Source organism: Polyergus mexicanus, unplaced genomic scaffold (assembly GCF_030449975.1).
Source record: "Polyergus mexicanus isolate NDT 795.1 unplaced genomic scaffold, iyPolMexi1.0 SCAF_6, whole genome shotgun sequence".
Lineage (NCBI taxonomy): Eukaryota > Metazoa > Arthropoda > Insecta > Hymenoptera > Formicidae > Polyergus > Polyergus mexicanus.
In genome coordinates this window covers 10528150-10550507 of record NW_027223326.1, presented here as the reverse complement: position 1 = coordinate 10550507, position 22358 = coordinate 10528150, and the positions used below count along the sequence as shown (strand labels likewise).

General features: G+C 36.6%; 1 protein-coding gene across 11 annotated transcripts in view; it reads left to right on the top strand.

Annotated features, from left to right (window-relative positions):
* Heph (polypyrimidine tract-binding protein 1 heph) overlaps positions 1 to 22358 on the top strand; it is a 356236-nt gene that overhangs the window by 18547 nt on the left and 315331 nt on the right. For 10 of the 11 annotated variants that reach the window (XM_070296914.1, XM_070296909.1, XM_070296913.1 and 7 more), the window contains exon 2: positions 6455 to 6479. The exons of the other annotated variant lie outside the window; for it this stretch is intronic. In XM_070296914.1, coding sequence (XP_070153015.1) covers positions 6455 to 6479 — 25 coding nt within the window. The remainder of the gene's footprint in view (positions 1 to 6454; positions 6480 to 22358) is intronic. 11 annotated transcript variants of the gene reach the window in all.

Here is a 22358-nt window from a genome sequence, read left to right as displayed (position 1 = left end):
TTTACTGCCTCGTTCGGCCATCCCCCTCCCCCCCCCCCTTTCCACTCTTTCGTCCCTCCGGCCAGCTGTAATACTTTTTAATAATGAAAATCCCGTCTGGACGGGCCGCGCCCCGTAAAGACAGGATGGAGGAGAACGAAAGGGAAGAGGGGAGATAGGCACCCGCGCTCGCGTTCGAGCGCGGGAACTTTTTAATGAGCGAAAATGTAGCCGATATACGGCCAACGGCTCTCGGGAAATGGGATGAGCAGCTCGTAAAAAACACCATCGACTTCTCTTGCCCTCTCCCTCGCTCGACCCTCTTCCCCATCCTTGCCCCGGGTTGAAAAAAATGGAGGGGCAAAAAAAAAAAGAGAGAAAAAGTTAATATCGAACTTTGGTCTATCGCTTTCTCCAACGGGGTGAAATTCTGGTAAGCGGTGGCGGCGGCAGCGGTATTAAACTTTTAACCCGATGGATGGTTGGCTTTGCCGATTTTTATCAGTTCTCATCTAGTAAATAAAGCACGTTCTCTCGCGCAAGCGCCTTAAGCGTCTATTTTTACGGTTCGATTAGAAATTCTCAAAGATTTCCATTTCTAACGCTTATATAAAAATATTGCGACGCAAAATAATTTATCGTTACTCTATATCGTCATTCTGATTGTACCACTTGTACGTAATAATAATGGCTGTTTGTTATTTTACGACTTAAAAGATTGCTCATTTCAGGTCATCAGCAGGATTGAGTTATTTAATGCGTTCAGAAAGATGTATAAGTACATATTCGTTGCCTGTGCTTTGAGAATTATTTATGACTCAGTCCACCATACGAATCATAATATACGGCCGTAATTGGAATTACGGCGTCTATTTTCACAAAAATAATATTGACGTTAAAAAATCACCAGGCTTTTCATTAGTGATTGTACACTTGGGAACGACGCTTGCAGAAAGGGAGCGCGTAAAATGAATATGCGAAGATTATGTTTGGTAATGTAATGTAAAGTTTGTTAAGCGAAACGCGATGTGTGTTGCGTGATTCGTATTTTTACTCTTTGCATTTGCATAGTGGCGTGCAATTGTATTAACGGCGCGGACCTACAAGTTCATTTAATAAAGCGAACAAACGTGAGACTTTTTTTTTTCGTGCGGCGATGTTAAATTAAATATAGGAAGCTGAGCGAGGTGTACTGTGTGTTCTAACCATTTCTTTTACTCTCTCTGTGCAATTAAATTTCATTAATCATCACGAACTTTCATTTTATTTTACATATTATCGTGTTTCAATTAATCAAGATGTAAATGTAATGTTTGTAATCAATGTTGGAAAGTAAATTAACACATTGCGGAAAACAACTTCAATATTTCTGGCGTTTATAAATTATATAAAATTAAATTATGTCGATATGTTAAAAATAATATGATTTACATATTTTTTATAAATATATATCGTATATTTAAAAATAATAGCATATTTTAAAATTCTAAATTTTTATTTATCTCTCTCTCACATCGTTTCTACTCACATTTTATTTTTCATATTCTCGTCTCATTCCGATATTTCGACGCAACAGTCTAGTTATGCTTCAGCTGTCAGTCCAAATTATTTCTTGCATATCATTTAATATTTTAGCGCGAAAACCCGCTTTTCTGGGCACTTATCCGAAACTATGCCAATTAAGTCGGGAAACTAGGATCAATTATCGCGGGCCGCGAAGCTTACGAAACGTTCTTCCATTAATCCTCCGACAAGTGCATCGGTCGCGTTGTATCTGCGCGCGCCTCATTTGCATCGTCGATGAAAAAGTTTCTCCGTTCGACTCATTAGCGTCGTAAATGTTCGGCCGGGCCCGGTTGGGCAGCACACAACACTCCATTTCGTAACTCCAAAGTTAACAAATCGAATTCTGTGTTTTCGATCAAAGTTAACCGTTCTTCCGTTCCGTTGTATCTCCGTTGCAATTTATAAAATTCATTCTCGATTTCACAAACGGATTGCGATTTGTTGTGTGTTCGAGAGTTTCGCAATTATATAAATATTAAAGTATAGTTACTAAGGAAAAATCAACCTTACTATATAGTTTAATTAAAGTAATTTCGCAATTTTTAGATATCGAGTTGACGAAGAAAAATTAGCTTATACGAGTAAGACTGTATGTATGTATGTATTGTATTATGTGAGTGACAGTCTTAGAAATTATGATTGTTAATTATCGCGAATTTAAAATTGAAAGACGATCAAAATTATGCTTTTCGATATCTCACGCGCGTTACACACATGTAAAAGTTTTGAAACAGAAAAAAAAAGATTTATTTTTACGCCAATAATATTTTATCGCTAAATTCATTACAATCGTTTTTATATCTCATTATTATACCCTGCAGCAGTACACTTTTTACGTTACAGAAATAATAATGACAATATTAAAAGCGGAATATATATATATATATTAAAAGCGGAAATGTACATATTTTACGATATGTCGCAACATTAATAATCCTGAATTTTATTTATATAGCGGGCGGGATGGATCTCCCATCTTGCTCGTTTTGTCCGCGTGAAATGGAAATCATTTCACCGGTACGCTTATTGCCGAATGGCGGGTAAAAAAAAAAGCGTTCGTTCCAATCAGCGTGCCCCGGTACAGTTAACCGAAATATCAATCGTTATACGTCGCGGCCGATGCGTCGCTTCCATTAAATGAAAACGAAGTGCAAAACGTGGTTTCGGTCTTGGCTCGAATATATCACGCTGACTTTAAAATATAAAATATTTAAAATATACGAAATCGCGCCATGCCATGGATATCTTCGAAAGAAGAATTTTTTATTACTCGCTTGTCGCATTTTTCAAAATAATGGTTTTATTATATATTACGAAATTAAAGTGGACGGAACATAAATATCTCTGAAAAGAAAATATTTAAATCCGCATAGAATTAAATCTTTATTTAATGAAAATGTTTGTGTGTGTGCGTGTGTGTGTGTGTGTGTTGGAATTTAGGTCATTTAAAAGGCGCAGAGAAAATGTATTTTCCACGTGAAGAAAACGTTTGCTATTTTTTGTAGAGAATTTTCTGGCTTTAATAAAAGAAACTGTGTAAATCAAGTTGTTGAAATTAACATTTAATTTGTTTTATATTGAAGCCGTTTTTCGATTTCAGTAATTTAATTTGCTACTTTTTAATTAGAGAATAATTGTCTCTGTGAGATTAAACGATTAGGTTCTCAAACAGATGTCTAAAGCGACCCTTGCGCTAATAAATGCGCCATTGATTACGGAAGATTAATGCTCGATAATACAGACGGCGGAGTGTTCGCTTTGCGACACGGGGAAGCGGGAGATGCAGGAAGGGGAGGAAGGAGTTGAGGGGGATCACGCGAAATGTCATCGTAAGTGCAGTTTGTGTGCATGCATGTGTATGCATTAGCCGCTTGGCGAAGCATGTAAGCAACCCTGTCAGTTTGGAGGCGCGTAATAACCAAGTAATTGAACTGTCCGAGATATTGGCAACAATAGTTTGGTCCCCGAGACTTCCCTTCACGCAGGCCTGTCCGTCCCTCAGTTTCTCCTCCTCCCCCATCCCATTCACCGCTTTGTCTACGTCCCTATCCCTATCTATCTATCGGCAGTCGCTCACGATAGTCTGTCCATCTTGTAACTTTGACGTTCGCAGCTTGAATAGAAATTTCGTGCATCACGCATCTCTTCTTGCTAATACGTCGCACGGTAAAATCGGTGTCTTAATATATAATTTGTCGGCTATCTATGTCTTAGATTCGATTACATATATTCTGGAAAGTATATGTATTCTAGATGTAAAAATTATATATTTGTATTATATTTGTATTCGCTCAGTCATAATGACGCATTCCATGTCGTTAATTATTGGAAGCTAACTGTCGAAAAGAATGCAAAGTCGCATTTGTCCTATTCAATCCATTCAATCTATTCTTCTTTCGCCATTTGAGAGCAAACGTAATCCTAGAGACTTGGTAGCTTCCTCGGCGGTCGAATATTTGCCGGAAGATAACTATCAGGCCCGGGCAATTAGAGAGCCTCGCGTCGCTCTACCATTTGATCAGTCCCTAATTACATTTACCTGTAGCTGCGTCATCCTGCGTCGCTTATCCACCCTCCTCTTGAAGCGCAAGCGCACAAACATCCACGTATGTGCGTCCGCTATTCTCGATGGGGTCATATATACGGTATATTATATATATATATATATATACTGCATTCTCGAGTATTAATCGTGATGTGGTATCCATCGATGCGCACGTGCACGAGCGTACTTCGGCAAAACACGTCCTATATGTCATCACGCGTGTACCGAAGGAGCGATGGTAAAGATCGCGCTGGACGATCAGCTGTGCGTCATGAAAATTTCAAAGCGCCACGAGGATCGCGTTTCGCACGCGAGATAATAACGACAGACTATTTCCATCATTGTTATTATCATCCGCGACGTTAAACATGATGCGTAATAATTTAAAGTCCTTTTTATTCAAACGACCGTATTACGGCTCTCTGTATTTAACCGTATAAAGTTGCGTTGTGTCATTGTTGCAACGTGCTCCGCCGCGTCCGTCGATATTGTTTAACGCCATTAGTTTGACATAATACAATCAATGCAATATAACGGATGTCCGATTCCGTTTCGATTATGCATACGCGTAGGTAGGATATTGATAGCGCGGTAAGGGTGACTGACAATCAGCGTACACTCCAATTCGGCTCTTCACGCGAGATGTTTGCTTACGGCTCCTAGTATGCGTGTAATCGGGCTAAATAACGCGAACCGCCCCTTCCCCCTCGTACATACATATATGCCATTAAGCTTATTTGTAATTATGGAAAATTAATGGACACTTCATCGATATACCATCGACAAATTCGGATCTACGTCGTATTACCGCGACAACGGCAAGCTCGCCGCTTATCCGACCGCGTTTGTTTATTCCGATCATCGTATCAGCATATCCCTGATCGTCATTTCCCGTATACAATAACATTAATTTACGAGGCTTTGCGTAACGAGGGTTTACAATCGAATCTACTGTGCCTCCCTAACGATTTTAATGACCGAAAAATAAACGGACGTTATGGATATAACTACGTAACTGTCTCACCCTGGAAAGACACCCTAGAAGATGATCTTTTTTTACTCGTTATGACAGGATAAGCTGCATTCTGCGGCTTACTCGTCCTAAGTCGAAATTCCGCCTAAGTTTCTTAGTCGCCGCATTAGTCTGCTCGCTTTCTCAGAGGAAACCCTCATCTGTTATCGTGGACCAACAGGCAGCTATTCGCAAAGGGTTGATAATGCGTCGACGGTAGCGTGCTGACTAATTAGAATTTGTCGCCGACAGTGAGTGCTCAAGCAAGACGCAGGTAAATTAAATACGGGGAATTTCCATCCTCGCAGCGTCGAAAAATCGCCGCCTGTACTACCCCGAACCGGAAGTCGTTTACACCTTATCCATTTGTTTACGCAAATAGTATATTAAAGGGGGAAACTTCGATATACGCGGTGGACTAAATTATTTCTAAGACCGTTCCCGTGTATCGTAAAAATAAATTTTAATTAGTATTAATTTGAAGCTACGGAATATATATATATATATATATATGGCTTTAAAATTTTTTCACGGTTTAGATTATTTGACGCAGAATTTTTTCTTACCGTATGTACGTACGATTATTGATTATATTTGTAAATCGCAGTAGGAGAAATTTGAGAAATTACATCGCTAAGAAGTAATTTTATTTTTTCTAACGTAAACCTGTCTTCAATCGACACGAAATGTTATTTCTTCGTTCTTTTCAGTTCTTTTAATTTGGATTCTCTTTCAGACCAACGGCTCCAGCCAGTGATTTCCAAGACGGAAGAAGTCGCGTTTAGCGGCTCTATATCAGTGATTTTTAGATATTTTTAGTTCTCAAATTGTAAATGAAGGTTGAATAAATAATTTTGGAATGTATATAATCGCTTTTGTATTTTTTTTTTTTATATTAAACCTCACTATTTATGTCTCAATAGAATTTATATGTAAGAATTTTTTTACACATGATATTTATAGTAAATGCAAATCTCGCGCGCTACCAATGTTAAAGAACTTTAGAATGATAGATTTTTCTAATCTGTCAGTTTTTATTTTTCTTTAAAGGCAATATTTAATATCGTTAAAATTTAGTTAATTTATAAAAACCGATTTAATCCATTCTGCCACTTTAGCTATGTATGTGTGTTTTCTCTTTTTCTATCACCTATTTTCTCTCTCTCTCTCTCTCTCTCTCTCTTTCACATGTCTATCTTCATTAGAACGATCTCTTTAATAGAACTATACCGAATGACTGTTTCAATTTAGAATTGCGTTTCACCTACCGTACCTGCTTTCTGCCATATCGATCTATCTATCTTAATGTGTACACTTTTTCTAACTCTTCTCTTTTCTGTTTTACTTTACAGAGATACTCTTCACAGCGGGCAGAAGGTACGAGCTCTCCCGTATGCGCCACGTTTTTAGTTCTCTTTCGCTTTTCTTTTTTTTACTCTTTTATCTCTCGTAGAACTTTGTGTCTATCACGTCCTTCTCCTTTCATTCTCGTTGCATTTCTACGACTGTCACTGTCTCTCTTTCCTATTATTTCATAGTAGAATTAATAGAGATCCCGAAAAAATGTAATGCTAAGAAATTCGTAGAAATAAGAAATAAAATTCACAGAGATGAATTAAATTATCGATTTTTTTATATTGCTTAAAAAAAAAGTAATACAATTAATACCGATAATAATACTTTTTTAAATTTGAATAATTACTTAAATGTATTAAATTATTGTCCACAATAATACGATATCAACTATCGTCATTATCAAATGAGAATTTGCAATAATAAAATGCTATATTACGATGCTGACTATTAAGCAAATATTTTCACGTCTACGCGAAAGGAACGTTTATTTTTACAATTTGCGAGAAACGATATTGTATATTTTGAAAATTGAAACGGTACAATGATTGCCGGGCATGTCATCTTGACTTTGGTCTCCTTCGCTTATAACGACCAAGCCTGTCGATGTGATGTCCGTACCTGCGCTTGAAAGTCCCTCCTCCGCCTGTCTTCTGTCATTCACGTAAGTAGACGTCTTTTTTTTTATTTTTCTAATATTTTTACAAATTTTTTCATCGAACGACATTTTCTCTATTATCGCACGAAGTTGATTCGCATAATTTTCATCGCGAAAACGCTTTGGTTCTAGTAATGAGGAAGAGATCCGCGCGAGACTTTATTTCGAGGGGAAAATTTAACTCGTGAAAGATATCTTTCGTCTGCGACGAAACTTCATCTTCGAGTATTTCGCGCGAACGCTATTCGGGGTTTAATAAAGGCAATTTATCAATCATTCCGATGAACTCGACAGTAAATAGGATTCACCTCACTTACGTGTTATTTATGTCGGCCTCGAGAATCCATGACGATGGAATAAGAAGAAAAGATCCGCGTGTGTATCGCGCGCGGGACAAATTTACCCGATCAATTTTCAAGACTGCAAAACCGACATCGAACGAGGTAATCACGAGTATATTTGGGGCTCTTGCTACGTCATTAATTTCTCTTAAAAAAATTTACACCGATTTTTGATACATTCGTTCACGATGGTTACAATGTATCTCTATCTCTTCTTCTAGTTTCGCAAGTGAATTGACACTAGGAAATAGCGAACGCGATACCGAAGTTTCCCCCTAAACGCTTAATCGATTGATATCCGACCATGTTGGGTTCCTGTGCAAGTTTCGAATGCGATCCGTTCTGAACCCCTTTTGTCCATCGAATCCAGCTTCTTTGTTCTCCTTCCGTTGCTTTTGACCAAGTAGGTGACCTTTCGATAGTAACAGGATAACATCTCTTTGCTACGAATCTTCGGTTATTCCGCTACTATAGTTTTGACACATATCGTAGGATTCATGTTTGAAATTTATCAAATTATACGTTTTTTTTTTTTTTGTAATTTTCTCGATTGATTCTTATTTAGAATAATGAGTATGTTCGATCGACTTCATCATTTATCCGCAATGATGCCATGTTCCCGACAATCTCGTAATTATGCAGACGTGGATTACAGCTTCGCAGAGTGAAATTCCGGATGAATATTGGAGATTTGCACGATAATACGTGTATCCGGTTTAACTATTGGAAGCTTATTGGAAGTTTTCGCGCGACGTTAAAACGGCGCTCTTGCTCGTGGAATTTTCTCGTTTACGCAAACATATCGCGGTCTAACGAGCCCCAAGCTCGTTTAATGTTTTATCCGCTGCGGCATCTCTCGACGGATCTCCGGGGCGGAAGCCGCGACGGTATTCGGGATTTCGTCGGAGGGCTTGCTAATCGCGCTTAGTAGTACACCTCGGACAAAGCGCTTAAACATGTGCGTAGACAAATACGATTCAAAGGGTCCTCTATATATGCGGACGACCACCATAAGTCAAGGGATAGTCTGTATAATTTGGTAAAGGGAAGAAGGGGGAGAAGTTTCCTAGGCGCAGCTAATGAATAACATAACACACGGAATAGCGTGGCACGTGCAAACATTATCGAGCAGCCGAGGATTAGCCGCGCGGTCGCGGTAATTGCCTTCCTTACTGTAATAACGCGGAATATTGTGTTAGGGGCTTAACGGATTATGCGTGCACGCGGATCGCCTAATTGCGGCTATTTTCGTTCAAACGAAACAGCCATTTCGACAATGTTCGACTATTTATCCGAATATTTATTTCGCTAAAAGATAGAAAGGAATTCCCGAACCATCTCACGGATACATATTTCACGGAATAAAGCAAATCGTTTGTCCGTTAGATGCCAACGTAGGCAAAGCCGAATTTCGCATTAGACGCGAGTAACGCTTCACCTCCATTTGCCTAGTAAATTATCGGACTATATTCGCACTGCTTACGTATAACGCCAACCTTGGATTAGGTTAATCTAAGGAAATTGAACACAGAGCGCTATTTAAAGTACGACATATAAGTTATTCGTGAAGACGAATTTTACTCGTTAGAAAAAAAAAAGTTATGCACTTTCTACCGTAGGTGTTAATTTTATAACAATATATTACATATGATTTAATTACATGTAATTTTAACTTTATATATTAATTTCATTTTATAAATTTCATTATAACGTATGATATTTTTATTTCATAAAATATTATAATTTCAAAAAATACGTACTTTATTGGTGTCGTTTGAGAACTAAACGGCACGTCGATACGTGTACATTCTCACGCGTGCGATATCCATATTTAATCGTCGAGCGCGCTTCAGTCCATACGATCGGTGATTTCCATCGCGAATGCAAACGCATCCGCGTCCTTCGTCCGCGGTGATATAATTGCAAACATTTTCACCCGGCGGTACGCTATTCGCAATGGGCTAACGTGTCGGCGAACCGAATCGCCTGTGTGAAAAGCGTGAAAACGAGTCGGTGACGGCGCCGCGTGTCACGGTTCATCGAGATGCAGCGACGTTACGCGTCGACATTCCACGTGTATTTGATAACGATGCATCCGGTCATCGTATGTCTCGACAAAGCGGTGACATAGGATTTCACGTTGATTACTCGATTATCCATAGCCTAGAGCCTAGAGCATCCTCCCTTTATCTTCCTCGCGTCGCGGACTACATTTCTTTCTCGCGAGTCACATAATTTTATTTTTTATTAATTATTTATTTATATATACATTTTAGTTACATAGTGCAAACTTGATGTAATATCAAATCGATTTAAATTATATACAAAAAAATACTTTTCAAATAAAAAATATACGTTAAGCTAATAATTAGATTGAAATTAATTCTAATAAAAACAGTTTCTCTTTTTTTCACTCACGATTCTGCATATTTTGTCACACTAAAAAAAAAAAAAAAAAAAAAGAGAGAGAGAGAGAGAAAAAATTGTTGAATTCTAATTATGGGATTTTATTCTACGCCTTAATTACTCTTTCTTTACGTCAACTACACATCCCTGTCATCATTCTTAATCTCTTGCGCGAATTCTTTTTCTCGTTGTCTCGCTAGCCCCTCAATTTTGAGAGGCTTTGTCGAGTTGACATCGGCGTTTTCGAAAGCCATCATTAATCTCCTCGAATCGTTAATTAACCGTTTGATGCCCCGCCCTCGACCTGCGCATGCAAGAGCCTTTGCCTGCCACTTGAAATCTGTTTGTTATTCGTGACAACGAAACATCGTTTAGCAGTTTGATAATCCTCGACGGGGTTCGAACATAAACGATGTCGCGTGGACTTGTTTCCGATTGGACGATAATGGGAATGAGGTTTACGGGTCATGTGGATTCGACAGAGCGATTGAATTTTGTTCGCTTTGCTGGTCCGAATAGTGCCGATTCATCCATGGCGAATAGTTATCGCTCAAGCAACCAATGTGCTTCTCTCTGTATATTTACATCAACGATAAATAGATAGTTTATAATTGTTATAATTATAATGCTTATATATGAAACAAAATAACTAGCCATAATTTCGTTGCATCTGAAAAAAAAAAATATATTTGAGATTTATATCAAAATAATAAATTTTAAATTGGAGAATAATAAAATAATTTATCATTAAGTATAAGACACACACACACACACACACACACAGCTCAGGGATATATATTTCGATAGATGTAAAAAAATCTCGATTTTTGTATTTACAACATTTCAAAAACACTGCTATTGTGAGTCGTTTTTGTTATGACATGAATGGATCAAATTGTCTGCAACGTTACGGAAAATATCAAAAATGCTTCTCTACGAAAATTGTATCGTGTTTTTTATGTGGAAGAATTAAATTTTATATGCGAAATTTTTAGGTTTAGATAGCTTTGTTTATTTATAATATTTTTATTTAATTTTAAAAGTAATATTTCCAAAAAAATATATATTATTTCAGCGTTATATGAAATTTTCTCCACGAGTGTCTAAATCTTTTAATATAATAAAAGAGCAGCTTATTTTTATGCGTATTTATTTTCAAATGCTTTTATTTTACGATTTCCATTCTTTATGTATGCAAAATAAAGATTAAAATATCCATTTCAATTTATTTCTTTGAAACATTAAAACACTATAATCAAATAATGTAGAGAATTATTATTATTTCTGTATTATGCCGTCAGGAAAGGGGGAACGGGAAATATTCTTTTAAATAAATACACAATTTATATCATGATCGATTATCGTTTGATGATTTTTGATATGGGAATATATATTTTCAAGACGATAATAGGAGCTGATAGAGTAAGCTCGTTGATCGATAAGCGAGAGAGCCGATGTTCTCTCGAGATTAGTGTAGAGACTCGTATAGAAAGGGGCACGAGAAGCTTAACCGACATACGCCTACCTTGGATCGGCCGTGTAAACGCGTACATAGTCGGATAATTCAGGTCGGTTTGAGTTAGGTTGTTGGGGTCACGTCGGTACTAAGAGATGTTTCCTCTCCTGGATACACAACAATAGTCATTAACGGATTAGATACGTCGACGACGACGACGACGACGACGACGACGATGGCGTGGACATTGACGTCCATGACAGCGTTGAAGAAGACGATAGCTGGTATCGGCGATAATAGTGACAATGATGACGACATAATAGGTATTGATGATTCGTTTACGGATGCGTACAAAGCCGAGATTCACAGCTATATATACTCTCCTAAATCATTGAAGATCATCGCGGAAACCGATATATCGGGAATTTGTCTCGTTGTAAGGAATGTCAAGTACCTCGTGGAACTTGGATTAGCTTATCTCGATGAACACTTAAGAGCAATCTTCGGAACAAAAACTAAAGCGAACAATAGTATACATTTTATCTCGTATTCGAATTCGTCGTGCGAATCTCGGTTTTTTTAAATTCGAATACTCTCGGACTAGCTCTCGATTATTCGAACGCAAGGGAGCTTCTCTCGCACAAAGGGTTTCGGGATGTTTCGCAAAGTACAATATGTAAATTTCGGGATCCGGATTCGCGAGTTCTCGCTGAGTGAAAAATATTACGTATTAATCGCGCGCAGCTCGAGAGTCATCTCGGGATCCATAATCAGAGCGCTGAGGATTTGTATCTCATGTATAAGGATGCGATATGCCGGAAGGGACCTTATCCCTTATACGTGTATAACTCAACCGCTATATTCATACATGCACATTATGTATACGGGAGTACATAGATCGCATCAGAGCGACCGTCACCTAACATACACATTAAAAGGTACGAGACCTCTTCATGAAAGATTCAGGGTCCGCTTTTCCCGTTGATCTTGATGTACTCGACGACGCTCGCCCTCTCATACATGCACTTAGTTTCTCTGTCTTAACATTTTCGCAAATCGTCGGGTAATCAAAACATAGCTCTGTGTGTGATAAGAGATTATTTTTATTCTTTATATAGAGTATGAGATGAATATTTAAATATCTATGGAATTTGAAAAATTGAAATTTTATATAGCCGAACTTTGTTACACGATATTTTTCTTTATCGGCAGAATTTAATTCGAATTTTATCGATTATGCCATTTAAATCTTTTTCAAATACTTTTGCAAAATGTTCACATATATGTTAACATTTGTGTAATAAAGTAACAAGGGTAAAAGCAAATTTGCAGATATTTCTACGTGAAGAGTATCATTAGTCGATATCTTGATGTACAATGTTATAATACTACGCGCTATTATTAATCCGCTTGGCTTTATTTGTAAAGTCTTTTTGTCGTGCATCTGTCTGGTTAACGAGCGCGCATTCGAGAGCGAATAATAACCGACAACGAGATTTCAACTCTTGCGATACTTTAGCAACCAACTTGAACTCCGTTTCGCCTCTCGTTTTCTTTTCTCGAATTGAAAACTTTCCAGCTCGATCCAGAATATTGCGTAATTTGGCCACGCATGCCGCGATTTGGCTTAATAATTCTTGGGTCGACGAGAAAAATTAATGGTCGAGCGGATGGAACGCTTGTTAACGATTTAACTTTGGTTGTGCGCCGTTCAATCGTAAAATCCGCTATTCGAACATGCCTCTATTTTCCTCTTCACAATAATTGGCAATGCCCGAACAACATGCGGCAGTATATAACAACTGTACTATTAAATTTAATAGTTATCCTTGTCCGATACGCAATCTGGATCTGTCATGTATCATGTTTTATTTTGTAGTTGTTTGTAAAACATTTATTAAAATATATCAACCGCGTCCGTTATTTTAGAATATTTTCCATCATTCAAAAATTGTCGAAAAAAATTTGTGGAAAAAAATTTTGTTGAAAAATAGAAGGTGGAGTATATATATAGTATAATCCATATTCTCTCTTTCCGCAAACGCTACTATATTAAAAATCTTTTACATTTGTATACATCAAGAAAGCGGAGCTTAAGAATTTTCGTTAGATTCATCTTTTCCTTTCTCCTTCTCCCGATTCATCGTTTTCCAACATCACTTTTCACGGTGTACAAACAATCTTGGCGCAAAATTACCCCCGTCTTGTACGGGCTGACTGCTTCAGGGGTAGATCGAGGGGGTGGAGTTATTCGCGCGCAAAATGAAAGTCGGCTAGGAAAGGAGCTTGCGCGGCCCCTGCTGTCGCGTAGACTCACAAGATTCACAAGCACAGGAGGTAAGGACGGGGGGGGAGTGAGGCCCCCTGTGACGACAACGACGCCCGACGAGCTTAATAAGCTACGAGGCTTAATTTCGTTCAACGTTGCGCGCGCTACGTATCCATCGCTCAACTCCATAGAACCGTATAATTCCTTTAGGCTCGCAGGATACGTTACTTTACGCGTGAATATATTTAAAATGGCATGAAGCATGGAAACAAAGTACGCACGGGATCGAAGAGAGCCAAAAAGTAATAGACGCTACGGAATTTTTACCGTAAAAATTATTAAGATTTACAGAATGTAAAAGTTGGTTAATTTTAAAATAAAAAATGATATGGCGATATTTAAATATATTTGAGAGAGAGATCGTACTTTTAATTAGCCGAAAATATTCTATCTCTTGTAATCAGTAATACACGTTCGTTTACATCATGTTTGGATAAACGTTTTATGTTACTTCGGCAATCAACTGCTCGTATTATCTCGGGTAAACGTACGCTCTCCAAGTTTTTCGCCGTAATCGGATAGCCTTTCCGGGAGCTGTAAATGTGTATACCGATTTTACTGATCCGGCGGAGGAGCCACCCTCTTCGTTAACGCATTAATTAACGCCCGCCGACAGGGACGGTTATAAGGACTTCGTTACCGCCGCTACTGGGGCTTTCGTTCTAACGTTCAATTCCACGTCACTTCACGCAGTGATTCTGCCTGGATTATACGCGAGACGTATTTCTCCGAACGACGAATATCTTAAGGTACGACGAACGTCGGGACGAAGGGATGGGAGGGTGGGATTAACGGGCGAGGAGAAATTTCATCCTGGAAATCGACGCCGATTTTACAATAAATTTATCGCAATTATAACCAAAAGATAAGAAACTTGGTCCGATCGCGCGCGATCGTCGTCACCATTTCAATCAAATTAATCGGACGACGAGTCTCGGATGTGCCGTAAAATCGTCGTGAAATACCATAAAATTATCTCGACTAGCGTGAACGGTCGCGTTCCGCGTAGATTTATGACGCGCGATAAACGCACCGAATGTGATAGATGGTGACTATATCGACTCAGACGTAATCTTTTAGTACGATAATAAAACAAGCATATAATTAGGCGTCCGAGATTAATTTATTATAAATTACGATACGATGTTCGCGTTTGCTGATGATAAGCGTTCGTAACGTCGCTTCATCATTGAAGTGCTTAATGATGCGCGTGAACACTTCTTTCTATAATTATTGATAACTGTATCTAGTGATGAGCTCGGATCATTTCGAATATGCATTAATATAATAACGAAAATCTCGAATTCTTTCAAACGTTCGAAATGACATGAAATTTTTTCATTATTGTTATAATGTAATATAAAACGTAATATGAAGATTTATATTTCTACATCAAGAAAAATGTCAACGTTTAATAGAAATTTTTTTATCTAGGAGATATTTCCAAGGAGAGACATTCAAGTCTTTTAAGGCATTCAAAATTTTCAAGATTTCTTCCAACATTTGTGAAAACTTTTCTTTTCAAATAATATTCCAAGCAATTCGGATTATTGTATGATTTCATTGTTTGAAAACTATAAAAAAGAAGGTTTAAATTACGCTACATCATAAGGAGGCAGTCGCGGTTGTCAGCTCGATACGCGTTACTTGCATAAACCGATTTATTTACTTTATTTCGTTATAATCGTGGAAAAAACTATCAATTACTTCATCTCGAGATTTCTATCAGTTGCATTTACGTACGACGGCACATTAGAATGATTAATGCCGCGGTCTTAGGAAGCGCGAGGAAGCGTCATTGTTGCCGCTGTCGACTAATAGATACAAATGTACGCATTACGCGTCGCAACGTAATTACCGTTTAAGCCGGCCGGTCTATGTTGTGATCGGGGATCTCTCTCCAACCGTTATCCACCCTCTGTATAGTCCGAGCGTTCTGGAAGAGCGCTCGGGTTTATTTAGCGCCGTCAGGGATAGCTTAAGCCTCCTGTCCACATTTCTTTCCGGCATCCTAATAAAGTCTGTTCCAACTTGTCTCTCCCTCTCGTTTTTTTTTCCTCTTTTTTTTTCCTCCGCGAAATCAACGCGCCCGAAAGAAATTCCGTAGCGAGAACAATTCGCTTTTACCGCGCGAACGAATTCTTGTATATTTTATTGTGGCAATTTAACGGAGATTGTTACCGGAAAGCAAGATACTTTAGAAAATGTGAAATGCATTGATAAATGTCCTCGCATATTATCTTGTAGATAATAATTATCTGTATAAGAAAGGCAAAATAATACTTGAAATGTTCATGTTTCTATTATTTTCGTGGAAAAAAAATTAAATATTTTAACAATACTTAAATACAATTATGTCTCTCTTTCTAAATGTGTTTATCTTTTAAATATATTCACTACTGTCGATACACAAATACCGATATGATTATATCGACTTAATAACGCAGGCCAGATACCAATAATCAAAATATCGTCAACTCCCGTCCACCCCTATAGTTACTAGCTTACTTTATTATTCTCCGATCGAAGGATGCAAAAGTGCGGCAATAATAGTTCTCGTGGATGACTTTCATCGTTTAATTTTTCCGTTTCGTATCACGCTGTTGGTTTCGTTTACAATTCGCAATACAAGTCGGAAGGAGACGGGAAAAGGTCACAACGCGCAAAACCGCCATCTTTCCGCAGAATATCTCTCTTTCTCGAGTGAGTTATTCATAGAGAATATATTACGCGGGACTTGCCTTTGATCTGGACCAGACCTCGGATTATGCGGGCCTCTCTCTCGGCGCATGAGACCCTCCTCGGTCCATACGGCGAATGCTGCGAGCACTGTATATGTACGTGCAAGTACGCGCGTGGAAGCCTAACCGAGCAAAGTGCATTACTTATATAGAGTAAGAGTACGAGCGTGCTGGTTATCAGAAGAGAAGCTCAGAGAAACCTTACGCACGCTCAAAACAGAGGACGTAAGTCCGTAGAATTATTGCTCTATGGGTTTCCGCGCTGGTCGAGTGCATACATATTGTACATATAAGACAATCGTAATAAGCGCAAAAGCATATTGAACTGTTATTGCAGTTTCTTAACATAATCTATAATACATAGATGGCTGAAAAATTTTTTATATTTCAGACGTCAAATTAAATAAAAATTAGAATTTTATACATATATATATATATATATATATATATATTTATACAGGATGTCCGATAATTTTTGACACACCCGAAGTGTAAAGGTTGATTGGTTCAAACTGAGAGGGAAAGTTCTGTACCATTTTGCGATTTTGCGATCTATATATAATTTAAATTAATAGCAATAATCTATCCCCCTCTTTTATTATTGCTTAACTTTTTATAAAATTATATTTATACCATATAATAAAATATTAATTAACTAATAATTAACAATATTAAGTTCTTAATACAAATTGTAAATTATTACTTTATTTATAAAATTTATTTCTCCCTTCTATAAACTTTTTATCTATTATATATAATTTAAATTAATAGCTATAATCTCTATCCCCCTCTTTTATTATTGCTTAACTTTTTATAAAATTATATTTATACCATATAATAAAATATTAATCTACCTTCGCACTTCAGGTGTGTCAAAAATTATCGGACATCCTGTATATAAAATTTTTATTAATTACGTATTAATTATGATATTATTACGTATAAATTTTGTGATTCTGATTGACACCATAATTGAGTCTTTGTTCGAGAGACTTGGCAAATAGAGATTCTTTAACACAAGAATGTTGCTTTATCGCAATGCCGATAAGTCTGACAGACACCAGTTATTTGTCTTTACTACTGACACAAGTCTGCGGATTCATCCCCCTAGCTCAGCAATGCAACCACGCTATTATTAATTAATCTCATTTCATACTTATATAGATTTGACATGACGATGAGACGAGAATATATTTGAACATCTCCAAATGGTTTTTGTGTCCTCCTCCCTTTCCCCGATAGCATGACAAGACAGCGTATCTTATTTCTATCAAATAGAGAGCATACTCTCTCCGGACGATTGGAATTAAATTAAACTTATTAGACTTATTTCCCTACGTGACGAACGAAATCGACTCGTTAAACGGCAGAATCGTGCAAATTCCTATATCGGATGTTTCCGAATCATCGTGTATATTTCAGGGAAAAGCGTATTATTATAATTTCATGTTTTAACATTATCATTGTCATACTTTATAATGCCCCGCATTAATTTATATTTACGTCATATTATTATTTATCGCTTTTGAAGTTTACATTTGCGTCGCTTTCTACGTAAATGAGTCGTACAATCGTCAATCCTCCTTCCTTCCGGACGAAGTCGACGATGTTATTCCCGGAGATGAAAACATACCGTACAGACGGACGTTTCAGTGATTTTAGTCTGTCGCTGTAGGGAAACGCGGAACGAGGAGGAACGTTTAAGCACCGCGGAAAATTCAATTTGGAAAAGCGATCCGGTCTTGCGTATCTCGGCTTCAATTTACCAGTCTCGAAAGGATCATGCTTCCGTTATGGATACTACGGATTCGACGTGAACTCCATATCGCGTTGCCAATAGAAACCAGAAACCGTATCAACCCCCGGGGCTGATGGAGCGCCCGCTTTTACCCATAACGGAGGCAAGTTTATTTCCGCATGCCGGCTTCTTAATTTAGAACGATCCGTTTCCCGAGAACGTCGCGGAGCGTACGCCGATGAAATTGTTTCTTAGCGGACGAGAGACACGCGCGCGAAGACACGCGCGCTATTTAACTGACCCGACTTTAACCAACGAGCGTTGGCGCGTTCCGTGAGTCTCGCGCCGGAAGTCATTTTCCTCTCAGCATAATTAGACGAACAAATAACTTTATCTCACCTTTAATTCTTCAGAATACGTAGAAATTCTTATATTTTTTTATCAATTTTATACATATATTTCAATTTTTTTTTTTTTTTTTTTTTTTTTTTTTTTTGTCGCGTTGCTCATTTAATCTTTGTTCAGTAACATTAGTATTATGAAACCATCAAAGTCTTATATACATAGGGGGGCATAATAACGAGAAGGAGTTACGTAAGCACGAAGCCATTTACTTATCTGACCATTGAATGCATCCTTCGATGTATTCATCCTTTGTAAGAAGTTGCCGTTCGCGATTAACGATATCGATTGTTGTACCTCTCCTAGTCCGAAGAGCAGACTATCAATCGATACGTACTACATACTATATGACGTCACATTAGAATAGCGATTGTGCGTTTTGAAATAATTTTTCTTAAACCGGACGTGAGCCTTTTGAAACTTTTTATCTTGCCTTTCATGCATACAATGGTTATTAGCATGAACCATTGAGAAATTCGGTGAGATAGAAATTTAATTTTCGAAAACTATTACGCTTCCATTATATCGCTACAATACTTTGATATTATGATCGCTATAAGTTTTACGAACATAAATTTTGAAGAGAAACTCGAATGTTTTTCTTTGTGAATATTTATCGAATTTCTAACAAAATCATTACACGCGCGCGCGAGAGAGAGAGAGAGTATTATTATAAGCAATGTCTCTATAAATTAGAATAACACAATAATTAGATATTAATGGAAGAATTTCGAAAATAATGCGATGATCCCGGGATAAGTTTGTTCAACGCGGATCTCGCAGGATCGCGGAGATGTTTAAATAAGCTCAGCTTTCTCTCCGTAGCTACGCTACGGATAACTTCGCTTCAAGTTTGAATGTCACGTCCAATAGGAGCGTTAGAATATGCCGTTTGCTTTTCAACATAGAGAGGCATAGGGAGAGTTGCCAGGTGAGCTTATTTCATTTCATCGGCGCTGAACAAAGTTCTGGATAACGTTGTAAGTTAGCCGGATTACAGACTGCGCTCGCAATCAAACTGTCAACCGGAATCATGCCAGAGCCGACATCGAGCAATGTCTATAATATTCTCCCCGTATAGTGCATAGCCAATCAGCATTGCGAGATATCCGTCATTCCGATACAAAGGGAATTGCAAAGTACATTGCTATTGCGTCCTGATTTAGCGACCCCCGTAACCAGATTGCTATTACAATCTGTTTAGTAAAGTTCGGAAAACGTAAACGTAATGCGATGTGTGATACACAAAGCAGGAAATTAAAAAGCGATCATTTTATCATAATCTATATCAATATTATATAATTACGCAATTAGTATCTAATTACAAGCGAAATCTAATATAAATAGTGTGTTTTTGCTTCCAATAATTAATTTCGACGATAACGCGTTTCAAGTTTGTTATGTTATAATTATGCACAATATGGTGTATTTTATATTTGTGCGCGACAACTTTTATATATATATATATATATATGTATATATGTGTGTGTGTGTCTGATATAATTCTCGTAAAAATCTGTTACTTTGAGAGATTACAAAATAAAAAATAATTTGTCTCACCAGTCAGATGCGCAACAGCGGAGTTGTAGTATACAACGTTGTGTAATCTGTAAGACAAATACATTTAAATTATAAAGCGGTATGTTAAAAAATGATGGATATTTCATGAAATAATAATATTTTGCACAATTTAATTTTTTGTTTATTCTTTTTATAGACGTTTAATTAAAAATTACTTTATTTCCGGTTAAAATTTAATTTAATTGAAATTTTATTTTAATTGCTATTCTTTAAACTTTAATAAATTTCTATAAAAGTATAAACTTTTATATAAAAGTATGATAAATGACAAAAATTTAATTTTCTTACAAAATTAAATATTTCATATAATTTGTATAATATTGTATAAATTATTTATCTGAAAATTAAATTTTCATTTATATTTTATAAAAATTGACATTTTTCGAAAATTAGATAATTTTTTAATTAAATATCTGCACAAAGAATGAAATGAAAATTTAATATTGCAAAATGATTATTCTTATAATTATATCTTTAACTTTATTTCAACAATTTATATTATTATATATTATATATAATTTATTTAATTATAAATCTCTTGAGCATAATGTGTGTGCACTAAAATATTTTATTAAGTATTTTTTAAATCTATTTGAAAAAATTAAAATTATTTTATACACATATATTATAGATTAGAAATTAGATTGTAGATTATTTTATACACGCATGCGTATATTATATTATAGTAATGTAGAATAGATTATATATTACCGCGAAAGGAAAGAGAGAAATAGGCAATTAATTTCACAATTAAAAATACTATATTAAATAAGTTATAAATTTCTCACCCCGTAGTTGCTCCGCCGTCGCCCGATGCCATCCCGAGCCTCTTCTCTTGTTGATCCTTGATGGCTCCTTCATGGCACTCACTCGTGGTTAATTACGCTTAATCGCTTATACTAATGAACAAAACGATCGCACGGTATTTTATACGGCACTCTCGATATTAATTGCACGCAAGGCGTATTTTATTATTTATATCGCGACGGAAGAACGAACGTGAAAACTACGGATTCGTTCGACACTCGAAAATTACGCGAAAATGTTACAATTAATGGTAATTAGCTTGCATAATTGATTAACTTCCACGATAAACAACACATTGAAATATCGTGATGACGGCTATTTAATTTAAGCAACGAAATGGCACGAACTATATTGACGATTGAACGCTTTCATCTCAGGGCAATTTTATTATATTTATACAATATAAGTTAAAATTAAAGATAAATATTCGCAAACTACGATATGAAAAGATAGTTAGATTTGCCAGACAGTTTTCCGTCAAATGATTCTGGCGAAAAGTACGCGTTTGATACTAATGTACACCGAGAGAAAAAAAATTGTTAACTTGACTAAATTCGTCCAACTAATTACTATTTCTTTAATTGAAATATTTTAATATTTTAAGTCAAATACGACATATTAAATCATTAAATCTAACATGAGGTATATTTGATTTAAATAGTTAAATATTTCAATTAAAGAAATACAAAGAAATAGTAATTAGTTGGACGAATTTAGTCAAGTTAACAACTTTTTTTTCTCAGTGTAGAAATGTCCAATGTACGCGATATGCGATTGATAAATATTCAAAAGTATGTAGAATTAATAGAGTTGATAACTAGATGTATTTAAACGCATCGCGACGTCATTTGACTCGATCCGACTGTTATTCGTGATGTTTTGTTTTTGATACATAACGCGAAAATGATATTGGCTGATATTATCGAGTTAATGTAGTCAGAAATTATATAATCGAAAGTTAATTTTACGAGCATAGTAGATCCACCAATCCCGCGAAAAATACATGTATTGTACTATTAATAAACGTTCGATTTATCGTGACGTTTCGTTACCCGAGTCAAATAGCCATCGTCGATACTCTTATACATGTCATTTATTACGAGAGTTAATCAATTACGAGCTCTGATTATCTCTCTACGAAGGTATGTAACACGCAGTAGCTCGCGCCGTTGCCTGCCTCTGGAATGTGTGTACGGGTACGCCGTAAGAGCGACGCGAAGATCGCGGCGTCGTGTGTAAACAACAGCGCGCTGACATGAGAGACGCCGCGAGAGACACGTGCCAGTCGATTTATTACTTTATTTTATATATATTTTAATTTTTATATATTTATATAAAATTTTCTAGAAATTACGTAATTTCTGGAAAATTTTATATATTTATATAAAATTTTCTAGAAATTACGTAATTTCTGGAAAATTTTCCTTAAATATATAAAATGTGA